At 41.1% G+C, this 17347-nt stretch overlaps 1 protein-coding gene across 1 annotated transcript in view; it reads right to left on the reverse strand.

The window, feature by feature from the left end:
- Positions 1-15236, reverse strand: part of HINT1 (histidine triad nucleotide binding protein 1) — a 98863-nt gene extending 83627 nt beyond the window's left edge. Inside the window, exon 1 of the mRNA XM_044060810.1 lies at positions 15023-15236. Within this exon, the coding sequence (XP_043916745.1) occupies positions 15023-15133 (111 nt within the window). The 5' untranslated portion in view covers positions 15134-15236. The remainder of the gene's footprint in view (positions 1-15022) is intronic.
- Between the last annotated feature and the right edge of the window lie 2111 nt (positions 15237-17347).

Genomic DNA, 17347 nt, shown 5'->3' on the forward strand with positions numbered 1-17347 from the left:
TGAAAACATGAAAGAACCTCCCCGCTGCGTAGCCTATAAAGTAATTTAAATTTCAACTATTTTTTATAAAGTTTGCTGGACTGAAGTCAACCCCCCATTCTCCTCTATTAACATATACATTTGAACAGTTTCAATAGTGCATGTACATTTCTGTTCTCTTCCAGTGGGGGACATTTTGGATACATTTTAAGCACAAGCACTTTACAAAACACCTTTTCAATACAAACATCTGTACAGAGCAGTTTGATATACACAAAATACAATTCTAATACAGTTTTAATACAAGCATCTCAAAATCATTTCGATATTCACCAATGACAATTCACAAAATTCCAACTAGCTGTGTTGGCAGCATCTTTCGTCACAGTCTGACTGCATCTATAACTGTAGACTATGACTGCAGATCAAAGACATAACTGTAGACTATGACTGCAGATCAAAGACATAACTGTAGACTATGACTGCAGATCAAAGACATAACTGTAGACTATGACTGCAGATCAAAGACTGTTTTATGGGAACTGACAGTGACTGGTAGAGGTGGACCCCTCAAAGAACCTTGCTAATTGAACTAGAACTTGCTACTGACCCCAGACCACATAAAAATCATGCTGGAGGAGAAGATAGCTCTAATAAATCCTGAACCAGTTTGTCTTAGAGATATTATGCGATGCACTGGTAGGGAAGTTACTAGTGCTGTCATATCAAATTGTGTTCCTATGAATTTTAGGTTCTGAACAGGAGTAAAAAGTTTGATTTTTGCCAGATTTATCGTGATGCCCAGGTGGTTGAAGATCTGTACTAGGTAATCGCTGGACTGTAGCAGTCAGTGCCTTGTTGGTGCAGTAAGGAGCCAATTGCCTAGGTAGGGAACCATCTGGAATCCTTTAACCTCAGTTGAGCAGCTAAGACTGCCACACATTTGGTAAACAAACACCCAGGGGGGCTGTAGTGACTCCAAAGGGCAGTGCACTAAACTGGTAATGACCGGCTCCCAGCCGAAAGTACAAGTGTCTTCTGGAGTGCCTCATATTTGATATGATAGTACATGTCCTGAAGATATACAGAGCACATCCAACAGCCCTTGTACAAGAGAGTGGCAGAATAGACGGAACCGTAACCATTCGGAACTTTGATTTCTTGAACGGATTCATGTTGTCAAGGTCCAGAAAAGGTCTCAGGTCCCCTGGTTTCTTTGGTTCTAAAAGTGAGAACAGTTCTGAATACTCTTTGTTAAGCCGAGACCACTCGGATGACCCTTTTCAGTAAGGATTTTAACTTTTTGAATAGTGTACACTGACTGGGTGGTGCGTCAGGGAGTTTCCCGATGGGACCAGGAGGTAACATGGAAAAGAGAATGTAATAACCGCTGGATATAAAATGTTTAGCACCCAGGCTTTCAGGTGCAAAGAGAAACCCAGACTGCCTCAAGAGATGAACAGTCAGGCAACGCTTCAGGTGTGCTTCTAGAGCCAGTCATGGAAAAGTCTCCCCAAAACCCTGATTTTGCAGCTCCCCTGCCTCTACGGTGGCATCTGCCATTAAACCCTCCTCCCCTGTATCTGGAGATATGGAGGCAGTGTCCCTGCAAAAGTCCTGGAAAGATCCTGGAGACTTAAAACCTGTGTTTTTTTTTTTTTTTTATTCCCTCTGATTGTTCCTACAGAAGGAACTCTGATGGGTGGAAACTTGATCCCAAACAGCAGGACAAAGGTTTTCCCTTCTTGTTCACTGCAGGTTAGTGTCTGATGGGTCTTTGTTTGGATCATCTTGGAAAAGGGGCATTAATAAACACCTTGAAGGGTTCTGCAAAGTCACAAAGCCACATCCAGGCATGTCTCCTAATGGCCATGCCTGCACCAGGTGCTCATGAAGTGCTTTCCACAGTGTGCAAAATCAACCTCATCGAAGCAGTAGAGTAGCCAGTTGGGGAGAAACCTTTTTCAAGTCTGACACAGTCTCCGCAAGAGAGTTAGGTAACTCCTTAACCAGGTCTCTCTGCAATCAGGTCAAGTCTCTCTACTACAATAGCATCTACCGGTACACCTTTACTCCAATGTGGATGATTGGAAGGTGGACTAAGGAACCTATTGGGGTGCTCATCTCAGCTCATCTGCCATGGAAGACACATAGGACATAGATGGACTTGCTTCCAAAGCCTCTAGGAACAGATTCCTCAGGAGCAGTCTGGGAGGACCAGCCACCTTTCTGACCAAAAGAGTTCTAGGATGTCTACAAGACAGTCGTGTGGTGATTGGGGAGATCCTTCTCCTTAATCAAAATCTGCTTCCTCCATGAGGGGCTCCATGGGAGAAAGTCTCTCATTTTACATAGTCTTCCAAGGGACCTCCTCCATGGTGGGTTTCGGGGAGGTATCAGATGAAGGAAGGTTCCTGAAGGGAAGTGGGTGGGTTTCGGGGAGGTATCAGATGAAGGAAGGTTCCTGAAGGGAAGTGATCTGGAGGCTCCTCGGGGCAGGCTGACTTATGGCAGGAGTGACAGACTCTGATCAAAGGAAGGATGGGTCAGACCCTGGGTGTTAGAACACTGCTCTCAGATCACAGATAAGGCCCTTTCTGCAACCCAGATGGCTGAGACTCAAGTAACGCGAGGAGAAAGATCAGAATCAGCCACATATCTAAGCACTCCTGATAGAACCAGAGCTGTCCAGGGCCAAAGCCCCAAGGGGAAAGTGACAGATCTGAAAGCAACCCTCTAGGGTCACTGCCAACATCTCAGATCTGTGGCCAGCTCTGATCCAACAAATCCACCAGGAACATGGGTTTCTGAAGCCAATCGTTGGATTGGAAAAGTAGTCTACAAAGTAGGAGATGGAGCACTCATGATACAAGATGGGGAACATCTCCCCATCTGAATCTGCACCGAGGAGCTCCACATTATCCTGTCCATATCAGGCACAGTGAAGCTTCAGGAGGACCTGAAGAGGCTGAGGAAGCATGCCAGGACTTTATAGGTGTCTAAAAAACCTTGATGAGAAGGGCTGGAGAGACAGATTCCAATTGGAAAGCTAATGTATGCCTCCTAAGATGTACCTGGAATAGGGGGGAATTAAAAATAACTATAGAACTTCTTGACACAAAGACCCAAGATACTCTGATCCACCAGGTCCGATGGTCTTTGAAACAAATAGTTTAGTACTACCAAGATCCAAGGACAATCGATACAAAGAGGTTTTCAGATCCAGTGGCTTTTTGGTTGTACTCTGATCCAAGTCAGTTGAGAGTTTTGGTCTTTTCTGACCAGGCTCAGGAAAACTCCCTCAGAGAAGAACAGAGGGACCATTTGAAGCAGACATGTTTTGAGGGAGTTGAGCCCCAGAAAAGGAAGCAGGTAAAAAGTCTTAGTAAAAGTTAATTTTTACAGTTGGCCAGAGCCCAAAGGTTAAGAGACAAAATCTCATCACACATGACACTTCCCAACCTGGCCAAGGCTTTACATTCTTCCACAATTAAGTTATTGAGAAACTGTACCAACTTAATGTAAACCTCTTTTATGTTGCCTGCTGGGTTGCAGACTAGCTACCCAACAGATTTCCAAACAGGGAATGTTGCTGGTACCCTCTGACGTTTACCAATGGGGTGCCATAGGGATCAGTGCTACGTCCTTTCCTGTTCATCATTTACTTTACAGACATCCATGGATTCTAAAAAGCTCCAGTAAAAGGCTGAAACATGCATGTGCTCGATGTACCAAAAATGGCTTTAGGGTTACAAGCACAGGGCAGTGGCATCTGGCAAAGAGCTACCCCCATCCTCATACATTACAAATAGTACAGTGAATCAAAAAAAGACCTGGGTACTTCCATGAACAAGTCTCTCAATTTCCACTGTAGTGAAAATATATGACCGACTACCTTCAAGATCCAAACTAGTCATCCTACAGTTGTACTCTTCTTATCAGATCCATTACTGTATGCAATGCTCCCTTGATATATATACAGGTCCCACGATATTGCTCAAATGGAAGTGCTCCCTATTTACAGCCATGAAAATGTAAGGCCTCAAGACAGATTAGATCTTAAGTGTACCAGTTATCACAAAGTCAGGTTCATGGCAGCATATTAAGCTGCCATGAATTGCAAATGGAAAAGTTTTTTTTTTTTTTTTTTTTTTAAATAAAAATGCTCCGTAAATGCAGCTTTGCCGTTTAAGGAAATTTAATAGGTATGAATGTGTGCACTTCAGAAATACAAAATTAGAGAAAGAGCAAGCAAGGCAGTAGCAAAGACAGGGAGTCTCATTTTTTTGTTAAAAGAATGCAGAATAAATCTAAATGTGGATAAGCATTCTCCCAAACGTTCCATTAGAATGAAGTCTAACCCAGCCCCACGGCTTTCTAATGAAACTAGGAATCAAATTCTACTTAGGAACAAAGTCTGGACTAAATGGAGAACCTATAGAAATAGCTCTGATCACCTATCAGCTTAGAAACAGCACAAAAAAGCTATACTTACAGATAAAACTAGAATTCCCAACAGTTCTGGTCTTGCATTAATAAGCTCCTTTCCCCAGGTAACTCCCGAACACCCACCCCACTTGATGCAGATCCAAATACTCCCCAAATACTCCCCATCTAACTGCCAATACCTTCAACTCTTTCTTTACTGACACTATACAATCTCTAGCTACTCAACTTCTCAGAAAACTCCAGCCTTCCCATCGACTTACCCCACTCTCTCGAAATTCAAACTATAACCCATCTCTACTTCTCTCATCTTTAAACATTCTAAAACTTAAGCCATGTACTCCATCTGCTGACCAACTTCCTTCCCAATTTCTCCAAAAAGCAGCTAAGGAAATTACTTACCATACATCCATCCTTATAAATAGGACAATCCAAGAAGGTACCATCCCAGATTTGGAAAATCTCCCACATTATCCCCTTACATAAAGGCGGGAACTCTAATGATTACTCTAACTATCGAACAATTGCTCTTATCACCCCTAGCAAAAATTATGGAAAAAATGCATTCAAACAACTTCTATGCCATCTCTCTCAACACAACCTAATAGCACACTGTCAACATGGCTTTAGACCATCTCATAGTACCACTACTGCCCTTCTATCCTTCACAGATACCATCAATAGAAACCGTAACAAAAACCTCCTCTCATCTGCACTCTTCATTGACCTCTAAAGTTTTCGACATGATTAACCATTCCCTCTTAAATCAATATTCTGGAATCTCTCTCCTTTGATTCTCTGGCCTTAAAATGGTTCACATCATACCTCAGCAATAGACAACAAGCAGTCCTCTGGGAAAATCAAGTCTCATCCTTTTTATCCGTTACTACTGGGGTCCCTCATGGCTCTATTCTTGGGCCACTTCTCTTCTCCTTATTTATTAATGATCTCCATGTAGCAATTCCACAAGCCACTTGTATTCAATATGCAGATGACTCCACACTAATATGCTCATCAACCTCTCCATCTGAACTATATTCTCTTATATTCTCTTACTCAAGATGTTTTCAACACTGTAGAAACATGTTTTTCCAAACGCTGTCTCCTTCTTAATGCTAAAAAAACAAAACTCCTTCTCTTTACACCCACTACTAGGTCTTCCCCCCTTAGACTTCTCTATCTCTTCAAATAATGGTACTGTTATTCTCCCTGACACTACCACTAAACTTCTAGGAATAACCATCGATAATAATCTATTTGATTACCATATAAACAATACCATTAAAACAGTAAACAGAAAAATAGGCTCCTTATACAGAATAAAACCCTTCTTAACTTCAGCAGCCAGAGCCAAGATTGCTCACTCCCATCTAATCTCAACCCTCCTATATGCTTCACCTATATTTACCAACCTTACGAAAACCAACCTTAACAAATTAGCAACCTCCTATAATAACATTGCTAGATTTGCTAATGGCAATCCCTTCAGAACCCATCACTGTTCAAATAACTAAATTGGCTCGAATTCCAAAACCATCCGATTATCCCCCAACTCACAATTGCCCACAAGATATTTTACCAACCCAATAATACCCCTATACTCTCAAAACTCATAGTCCCATATAATAATCTGAACTCCCTACGTTCTTTTAGCAAACTTCTTGCCAGCTTAACAAAGTCTAATAATGCAGCTGGTGACAATCCGTTTACCAACAGGAAAACTCTGGAACCTACTACCCACTGAACTAAACTAACTACATCCTTGCCACTCTTTAAACAAAAACTTAGAAAACACCTCCAAATGCACTGGCTATGCCCTTGTAGTAACCCTGACTAACCATCCTCTTCACCCCGCTTTCTTCCTCTTCTTGCCATACTTCCAAACTTCTACATGCATTTGACTTGTAAATAAGACAGAATTATTTAAACACCAAGTTGATTAGAGTTTAGAAAGTCAATCTCATATGATCTATTGTACACAACTCTTACTATTCTGTTTTTGAGGTGTCTTAAGCTGTATTCTGCTCTCTGTACTGTTTGTGTTTTTATCTATTGTACATAACTCTTACTGTATTATATCTGTTCTAGCTCTCAAACTTTACTCTGTTTTACTGTAACGTTTCTCCAGTATTTTTCTCAAGAATGTATTAACTACCTGTTTTTATTTTGTTTTTTTAATCTTTTTTTTCACCATGTAACAATATTTTATACTTTGTATATCAGTGTGGAGCTTTACTCCCCGGGCCTCTACTGAAAATGGAAATATATCCAGCTAGACTAGCCCAGTCAAATGTAAAATAAAAAATAAAAATGTGGAGATAATGACCACATTCATTAACTAATCTTCAGTGATTCACCAACAATTCATGCGAGGGAAAATCAAAATTATCAACAGTTTGGAAACAATGGGGCAAGTTGCAATGCCTTACACTGTAAACTTTCCTTTCTTGATCACAATGATTGAACAAAGTACAGTTGTGCAAGCTGCACCTAGCCTTGGCAATAGAAATCCTCACTGCTGTCTTCACGCTATACTTATGATGGTGTTCCAGGAAGCAATAACTAACCAACTTTAGAAAGTTATAAACATTCACTGTGCCCCCACCACCCCCAAACTCCTTCACTCTGCCAACTGCCTAATCCCCAAGGAGAGCAATTGTAAGGATAAATTTTTTCAGGACTAACCTGCCCATAAAAAGAGGGAGATGTCTCAACAATTCTGAACCAACCAAGTCATAATATATAACATACAAACATAACCCAGCTTTATAACCCATCTAAAACAGTATGTGGATGGAGAGCGAATTCAACTACTGCACCAGCAGCAGGTAATTTAAACATCCATCATTACGATTAAGTAGTGAATTAAAAGGAGTGCATTCATACAATAGCTGCAGGACCTAGTAGATAAAGCACGACAACAGGAATTGGTGTTGATAATGGGTGACTTGAATGCATATAAATCGGATAACAGGATAGGACTGCCTGGGTCCACAAGGGCGAGGCAACAGGAATAAAGGAGGGGGCATTTTAGACTTCTGTCGAGCAAATGGCTTGATAGTAGCCAACACGTCACAAAATCACACACAAAACAGACTTCCTCCTAGTAAGGCACTGGAGTAGAATCCAACTGCAAAGTCACTCCCAGTGAAGGAGTCTGCCCCCAACATAAACCACCGAAATAGTGTGGTGTGCAGAAAAAAAGTGTGAGATAGGAATAAAGAGTTAGGAGTTGCAACAGCACAAAAAGACTTTGGAAGCACTACCAGCTTCTGGAAAGTGACGGTTGCAACAGCACAAAAAGACTTTGGAAGCACTACCAGCTTCTGGAAAGTGACTCAGCAGGTAGCAAACTATATCAGGTTGCAAGGCAAAAAAAGAAAACAGATAAGGGATGCTAGCAACAGCTTATCGGCCCACAAGACATCAAAGGCAGATGGAAAGTACTTCCAGTAGCTTCTAAATGAACAAAACCCCACAGAAGCTGTTCTGCCCCCAGACTGCCTACAATGATAGAAGAGGAGCCCACCCTCGAAGTATGAAAAACACCAAGGAAAATGAAGTCAGGGAAAGCAGCACACTTAGATGAGGTCACACCAGATACAATAAAGATGGTGGTGAGTGAGATGGGGAGAAATGCCTCCTGTGGGTACTCTGAGAAAGGCATATCCCACATGACTGGAGAACACGCTCATGCCAGTGTACAAGAACAAAGGGGACATCCACAACTGTGGGAAGTGCAGAGTTAAACTCCTTTCATCTTACATGAAAGTTCTGGAGAGGGTGACTGATAGATGGATACACAAAGCAACAGAAAGACAGCAGATGAACAGTTTGGACTCTGATCACGATACAGCACAACTGGCCTAAAGTTTGCAGTGAGACAGACCGTGGAGAAGCTAGAGGAGTCCAACTGGGCATTCCTACACTTTGGAGAAAGCATATGACAAGGTCCCAAGAAAGCGGATCAGGGTTCAGCTCTGAGCCCGCTGCTGTTCATAATGGTGATGGACAGCATTAGCAAACAGGTCAGAGGGGGACAGATCAAAATGTCTGTATGCAGATGATGTGGCATTACAGGCCAACTCTGAACAATAACATTAGCAAAGGATAGGGGAATGGAATGTTAAACCAAAAGCACATGGGATGAAACCAAGTACAGATAAAACAGTGGTAATGGCAGCAAGCTGGGGATATAAAAGAGTGAGAGTCAGTTAATCTGACACTCCAACCCCACGTCGAAAAAAGGATGGATTTATCGGCAGGTGAAAGGTTAGTATTGAGGACCTGTCAGCTGCCAAGTGTCAGAAGCAGTTAATGGCCACAGGACAAGAACCAAGGTGAGAATGAAATTGGCATGCAGTACCTTATATAGGTCATCTACACGTCGAAAAAAGGATGGATTTATCGGCAGGTGAAAGGTTAGTATTGAGGACCTGTCAGCTGCCAAGTGTCAGAAGCAGTTAATGGCCACAGGACAAGAACCAAGGTGAGAATGAAATTGGCATGCAGTACCTTATATAGGTCATCTACACCGCCCCCTTTTTTGTTGTTGTTGGCTGGTTTAGTTACCAGGATGAGTATAGGCAGCAATCAGCACATCTTCCAGGACTAGCAGTATAGCAGGGATGGGAAAGGAATGATGTACATCAATTTGTAACAGTTCAGAAGATCAAATTAGGCAATGGTCCAATTAAAAGCTGTCAAAATCAAGAAACCTACAGTTTCCTTAGGAATAACTCTACAGAGAGATACAGACCTGTAATGGTTTGTGTTCCAGGATTTCCCTGTAAAACCTGTCTAGTCAAGGAAAGGAACTTCTCTTTAGTGGCAATTAACTTCCTCAGAACGGTGTTTAATTTGTTATTGCTTAAGGAGTTCCAACAAGATGACTTGTTCTGAGGAACATCGTTCAGTCCAATTATCTCGTACCCAGTTAAGCCAAAGATTAGTCTCTCCCAGATTCAGAGAAGATGGTCTTCCCATGGCAGAATTAGACACTAGAACAGCCAAAAACAGAACATGGCTAACTCTGGTTCATGCTGGCTGAAAAGACTAAGAGAGGAAGCTGGAAAGGCGAGTGTGGTCTGAGGAATACCAAACTGCCACCACGGATACAGCCACCATCACTGGAAGCATAGGAGTCTGCAACAATGGCAAGTGATTTTTTTTTTCTTTCTAGGTATTGCGAGAAACAGCCAGAATGTAGTTAAATATTCATGCTGCTAACATTTGAAGCACCACCAAAAGTGCCAAGTGTTACTGCAGCAAGTCAGTCAGAAGGCAAGTTGTCAAGTGTTCACAAGCAGCGAGCTTAAGTGTTTTTTTTTTTTTAATAAAAGGGAAGGCAAGTAAGAACAGAAAGCCAGTCAGTACTACTCACGTACTCGTACATGCACTGACAAACTCATGATAACAGGTAGTTTGCCACAAAACACAAGCACTACACTGGAAAAAAAAAGTCCATTTTTCAGTAAACTTTTCTGCCCCACAACAGTCAAAGTTTAAACAAATAGTAAATTTCACAAAAAATTCAGTCCACAACAAACATTTTAGCTAAAAATAGCAATCCAACTGGAAACTTCCAATAGTGAAAGAAATAATGGGTTTCTTAAAGGGGAATCCTGCTTTTAGACAAAGTAAATTTAAAAATTAAAAAGGGCAATTTCTAAGTGGAGGAGTTCCCCAATGGGTCCTCATCTTACAGAAATGAAGCTCTTTAGACTGCTGCTTCTGTGAAGCTATAGTGATGCTTTGCAAGATGACAAGAAATTACTGAAGACAGCTTCACTAACTGTTTATCTCCCTCCATGGGATTAATCAGCAGCCAAAGTGAAGGCTTTTGTTTGAGTGGGTGGGGTGGGGGCATCAGTGCTTTTTGTAACTGTCCAGAAACAAACCCACATACCCACTAGTGACTGCAGCAGTGGGAATGATGAATTTCTTACATTTTGTATGCAAGACATTTCAACATCTGCATAAGCTACAGCAAGTCTGAACCATTAGGTGAAGGAACAATTTTTATATCAAATTAAAAACAAATTGGTATTTTTAAGCATGATAATGTGCTCCAGGGTGGGCATTATAGGAGAAATAAGCCTTCCAGTGATGAAAAGATCCTCCACATGTGGCATTAGGCCTACACCACTAGGTAGGTTAGTTATTCTCCAAAACGATAATGTGCTCCAGGGTGGGCATTATAGGAGAAATAAGCCTTCCAGTGATGAAAAGATCCTCCACATGTGGCATTAGGCCTACCACCACTAGGTAGGTTAGTTATTCTCCAAAAACACCCACACCCAACTCATACTTCTGGATGTGCCCAGTAGATCCATGGGTTTTGTATTAGAACACTACCCCACCAGATGTGGTAGCAAGCACCACCCAAACCCCACCAAACACTTTTTTCTGGAGGTGGAAATAAACAAGACCTTTATCAGCAATATGAATATTCAAAACATGACTACTTCAAGTTGTTCGTGCAAGCTTCTGACTAGCGACCCGAATGCTGCACGTAAGGAATGCACGTAAGCAACTATAGTTCTTGGAAGAAAACAGCACATTTTAGGCCACTTCTGTAACACGGCAAGCTCATGGGGAAAAAAAAAAAAACAGTAAAATTACTCATGTAAAGAAGCAAAATGTATACATGGGGGGAGCAGGGGGGGGGTTGCCCCCTGCAAAAGCGACTATTATACAAAACTATACCACAGATACAGATTTGGGGGAAATAAGGTGAACAGCAAAGCTCACAAAAATGGCTGCAAGAATTAGAAACGCAAGTCAGTTCAGTCCTGAAACTTCAGTTAAGGAAACATCTGAAAATAAAAATGGAGCTTGCTGCCTGATTACATTATAAGGTACCACATGTACAGCATGACATCCCTGGTTATTTTATTTTGTTTTTACTCTACCACTGTGTGTCAACCTGTACTGCTGAGTTTTCTCCTGAGAGTTCAGGTTAACATTTGGTTACCACATCCAGTTCAATTTAGGTGGTTATTCATGCAACAAGTTTATAAATAAACATATTAACCAGCAATTACTTGACTGCAAGGAATCTGCTACTTTACTTGTCCTTGTATTTATGAAAGGACACTGCACATTTAAGCAGCTACCATAACACTATGGACAGAAAAACGTCAACTTGGTTATACCGCGTTTTACTGTGCACCAAGTATAATACTGAGTTTGGCCCTGGCTACGAAGTGGGATTATGAAAGGACGAAAAACACAAGAATAACTCTGCTAAAATGAACATTTTCTGAAAATGGCACAGTACAACCACACAATGAATATTCACCAGGACACTTGCAAATTTGCATGACTTGCCAATCATCCATGATTAACATGCCACGTCAAACACCCTTGCCATGCCAATCACGTTCACCACACCCAATTCTTTAATACAAAGCCAATCCATGTCTTGCTTTTAAGACATGAAGAACCCAATCACTATTTTCACAAAAAGCAAGTGTCGCTGCAAACACCTAAACTAGTAATGTATACCTGCATAGACGAGGCTCGATGAAAGGCTGGATTCCAAACTAAACATATTTCCAGGCTATGAAACAAGTTACTACTACAGCCATAGTAGTAGTACTTTGGCAACATTCAAGGCTAGACTTCATTATTGGATACATAAATGAAAACTTACGGCTCTCCTGTCTGGATTTCTTCATTAATACTTTGGAAGAATCGCTGGAGATGCAAGCCTTGTGATCCTACTCCTTTTTTATGCCTTTGTCTCTAAACCAAGGTTTGTTAACATCAGCATGACCAGCTCTTGTGAGGCTGGGAAAGGGAATACTCTTCTGAATCAGTACCACCCTGAGACATCAAAATTTAGTTACAAAAATTATTCCTAATCTTTACTTTTCCTATGTTTTCTATCAACCCCCCTTCACATCCAACTGTAAATATAGTCTACCCAAGCATACCAAAAGCAGGACTGTTCTACTTGTCACTTGATATTACATTAACCAACCTGCACAGTCAGAGAACTCTCTAGAAAACAGTACAGAAGTGAAGAAAATGTACTAAAATTGTCAGCCTGTGGAGAAGACCAAAACAGAATATAAACTGAGCAAACATGAACTGGACATAAATAGAAAATTAAAGCAGAAGGCATTCAGGAAAATGCAGTTAATGCACACATGTATTAAAAGGAGGCAGCTGAGGTTACTTCCACTGACAGCACAAGAGCATCAACAGGAGACCTAAACCTACCATTCAGTACAAGGCAAGGAAGAGAAAATTAAATGGTTATGTCTCAAAGTACAAGCCAAGCTGACTCGAATCTTCAGACAAAGAGACTAGATCTTCATTAAATTCCCACTTAGTCAAGTGTTCTTTAAACATTAACCATAACTAGGAACCATTCCTTCCCACCTGCCAAGTTTATCGCTCTTTCCTAGTGTCCTTTTAGATATTTTGCAATGAACATTTTACCTAAATGCAACTGGACTACAGTGTTCTTATAGTACAGACAGAGGCAAGTAATTCTCTCTACATGCTCTATATACCTGAACAAGGTCTCCTAAATATCTATATGCAGTGCTGAAGAAGTTCAGATATTCAGTCTTTCAGAACTAACTTCATTTTCACATCCATGAATGCCTTTGGTAGCTAGCGGTTTGATCATTTTGAGACACAAACACCCAGTTGTTATAAAAAGCAAGGTAAAAATGTGAAACCTAGGAATGAAGGACATAAACCATACCATTACGCCCCCAACATATGTATGTAATTTACAGATTACACCAGCTGGGTTGGTTATTTTAACTTGCAACCCCAAGTGGTGGTCCACTGTTATGAAAAGTGTTAATGCAGTCAACCAACCACCATAAATAGAAACAGAGGTACCTCAACGGGCCAGCCACAGTATACTTTAGCAGACATTTATAAACAGTCACGAATGCACACTGGCCACCTAGAGCAAAGTCAACCAAACCAACTCTGATGCATAGTACCATATACCCCCCCCCCCCCCCACCAGGACATAGGCCACTACAAGACTGACATTCAAGTTTACCCCTAAAACCGACTATCAACAGCCTTATTAAAATACCAAGGACTAAAACAAACTGAAGGTGTCAAGTGCGTTATCCCATTGGCAGCATTTTTCTCTTGCCAATGTTGACAGAGCAGTTTCTACAGCAGGGAGACTTGACTGCACAGCAAATAAAGGGTTAGTGAATGGCGGTGGGCAGGCCTTTGTAAAAGCTGTAAAACTGTACACAGTAAATATTTCATTATCAAGTTTGTGTGTGTACACTAACTATTACAAAGACTTCCCTGCTAAGGGTAACAATTTTACAGCATACAAAAATGCTGAAGACCTTACCCAAAGCAAAATATACTTTAATTCGGTGAAAGAAATCTTAGACATCATAAAGGGTCAGATCTTCATTATACTGCAGGCAGTAGGATTTTGACTAACATTTTAGTTCTAGCCTCTGACCCTCAGTCCATCCTGAAACTGGCCGCTTTCGGAGAAAAGGTGGTGAATTACACTTAATGAAAATAATTAGAGTTACAGACTGCTTTTACTTCACAAAACGCATGCTATTTCATGTTCTCTTATTCTGTCAATATCTCAAGATAATAGCACTAATACTTCAAAACTATATTATTTTGATGAACATAATGTAACTGTACTATTATTCTGAAATAATATGGAGGAACTGCGGTGGTGGTAGCGTTGTCGCCCCACAGTAACACGTCCTGTTCGATTCTCAGCTAGAGCGTCTTCTGTATGGAGACATGCGTGACATGGGCGTATCTTCGTTGAAGGTTGTGCGTCAGAGCCGGTAACTCGGTACGTAAAAATCTACTGCCAATCATTAGCGGACCGGAGTTCAGCTGTGGCGACCACTAACCAAGAAAAGCCGAAAGACAACTATTGTACCAGGTATATCAGCTAAAATACCAACACTGGATAGATGGCAGATAATTTAAGCATGGAGCTTGGAGGTCCACGGGCATTTAAGACCCCCCCCAACCACCAAATGAGGGGCGTTCCTTGTAATAAGACACACCTGACAGGTAATGGTGCTTTAACTGTCACGGTTCAAGAAGGTAACCTGTCACAGACCTGTGAATTGCACGTATCTGTTCTTCGGAACACCATGACAATTCTTGCAGTCATCAAAAGCACACCACAACCTAACATAACAGATTCTCATTTAAACAGCCCGAAAAGCTTAAACGGCCTAGAGATTTGCCTCCAACCACCCTAAAAGTCTAGAAGGCAAATAGATCTGTGCTGCGCCTTTTGGAGGCAGAACACCAATAATTTACTCCGGCCCCAACACAGGCTGCAAAAAGACCAGACACCTGTCAATCAAATACAGGCACATTAAGCATTTTTGCAGGCCATATTGTTATCACAACCAAGTTTATTCATTTTCACCGCTTCCCGCTGACAATATATATCCAAACGTTCCACCAACATACTATTTACATACCATGTATGACTATTAACATTCATACTTTTATGGTGGCGGGGTAGCGAAGCCATGCAATGTGGCACGACAGACTACAAATTTTTGCACCGCCTAAAAAAAGGCAATATACACTTTAATCCCAACTGTACCTGATCGTCTTCATAAATAATTTTTGCAGGGATTTCCTTTCGAATAATTTTGCCGAAAATGGTATCGCCACCCGGCTGGGCAACTTGAGCCTTGCTGATTTCGTCAGCCATAACTTAACCACCGTCTGTAAACTGACTACTAGGCAAAGTTATAAACGGCAATGACTAGCCTTACTCAGCACTTTTCTACAATACCCGCCCACAGTGCAGTGTCTTGCTGCATTACAGGCAACTCCCCAAGCCTCATGCGTTTGGAAAGCTATTCTGTACTCCGATTGGATAAGAGCGGAGCCGAGTGATCTTAATGTATGTGGCACGTCGCGATAGTTAGTAATTTAGGATCCTTACTGGGAAGTCTGGTTTTCTTTAAGCAATTATTCTATAGTTTATATAACATATATACTCGTTGAGAATAAAGGTTCATAGGTTCATACTAGGCTATCTGCCCAAAGGCATTTATAAGCCTAGCCCAGGTGTCAGAAATGATGCTTGTTCATAATTAATAAAGTGTAACATAATTCACTCGTCCCTTCAATAGAGTTGCCACCTTTTCATATACCCAAAGTGGGAAATTTTTTGTGGAATCATGAGAATATTGCAGGACAAAATATACCCACAGCCATTGCAAAGTATAAAACTTAACCCTTTTCCCCAAAGAAAGGCTTATTCTTGCAGCATTTGAGTTGCTTTTGCGTTTTCATATAATATTTAGTGTCTCAGATACAAAATAACTGTTTATGCAACTATTAAAGAACATTCAGGAAATATTTTTTGTCATAAAATTCAGGACATTTGCCATTTTTTAGTTTTTTTCGCAGGACACAATTGCCCAAAGAGGGACGGGTGGTAACCCTAAGGCTACCCTTTTAAGGTTATTACCGGTTTAGAGAATGCAGCTATTAATAGTCATATGCGAGATGCCACGTGGTGTGACTATCCTTTTTTTTAAAAAAAAAGTGCATATAATGTTTACTATTCACAGCTGTAATGCATACTTTCTGTGTTATGTTAACATTTGCATTACAACACTGCATGTCAGATTAATCTAATAATTCGATCGCTGCACTTCATGTTTACATATCAGATGCAGTGACTGTATATTATAATGTTAATTAAATCTCGACATTTTAAGTGGGCAATTTCAGACGAACGCCCACAGAATTAGTACAGTCTTCCCGAGGCCTACATACTGATTTCACGGTAACTGTACAATCGGCTTTCAACAAGTCTTTCAGGGTTTTCTTGTAGAAGTGGTTCGTTATTTACATACACCTTTCTGTAAACAGACTGACACAAGTGTGCAAACTCTGAAATTCATTATGCATATCTGAATTCACAAACAAGACTTTAATGTCATTTAGACCTATTTGCTTAACTTCTTTTTTTTTTTTCTTTGTTGTTGTTGTTTGTCTTTCTGCTTTTTCCCGGTAAGGGGTCGCCACTGCGGAACTCCGGTCCGCTAATGATTGGCAGTAGATTTTTACGAAACGCCAAGGTGCCAGCTCGACGCCTATCCTTCAGTGAAGGCACGCCCAGTTACGCACGCATGTCTTTCGAACGCTACCAAACCATGGGGAGGACATGCAGACTCCACACAGAAGGCACTCCCAAGCCACGCCGAGAATCGAACGGGAGAACCTCTTGCAAATGTATTAATTAAGTCCTATTCAATATCATCTTGGCTGTTTGGTGTGACCAATTAAAACACCTGGCATCAGTAGATGTTATGTAGTCCTATCTCGCCTACATTCTTACCTGTGGGTTCGATATCAGCCGACTTTTCTAGCTCTAAGTCTTTTATTGGCTGGGCTAAGCAGGTATCCCATGGTGCAATGCTCCATATCCCCAGATCTCGTTTGCAGCTCCTGTAGCTCGGACGTGGTCTCGCTTGTTTGTGGCTAAGTACCTTTTTTCTTGTCTTAAAGAAAAGTTTTGTGGTTCATAACCAAAAGCTGTTTTCATAGCTATTGTCTAGTGTTATTGAGGATTGTGTTTGTGTGCTTGTTTGTGTGGTATCCCGCTGACTGTTCCCTTGGGCTAGGCCCTTTTCAATTAGGGGGCCTAGGCCTTCTCCTATTGCCTTTGTGTGTGTGTACAGTCTAAACTGTTTAAGTTAGAGGTTTGAGCTATTCCCTTCTTTGTGGTCATAAACCGTTTTTGTTTAGAAGTTTTTGGCTTGCTTCTCTAGTGTGTGTTTGGTTACTGCTTATTTTTGGCTCCCGCGTTTTGTGGTGTGAGCGTCTGAGTTCTGTTAGACTGGTATTTTGCATTTTGCTAGTTTGAAAATGTACAAAGACTCCAAGGAGCACAAACCTTCGGGTTTTA

The sequence above is a fragment of the Protopterus annectens genome, chromosome 2.part0 (assembly GCF_019279795.1).
Source record: "Protopterus annectens isolate FY-2018-M chromosome 2.part0, PAN1.0, whole genome shotgun sequence".
NCBI classification, from domain to species: domain Eukaryota; kingdom Metazoa; phylum Chordata; order Ceratodontiformes; family Protopteridae; genus Protopterus; species Protopterus annectens.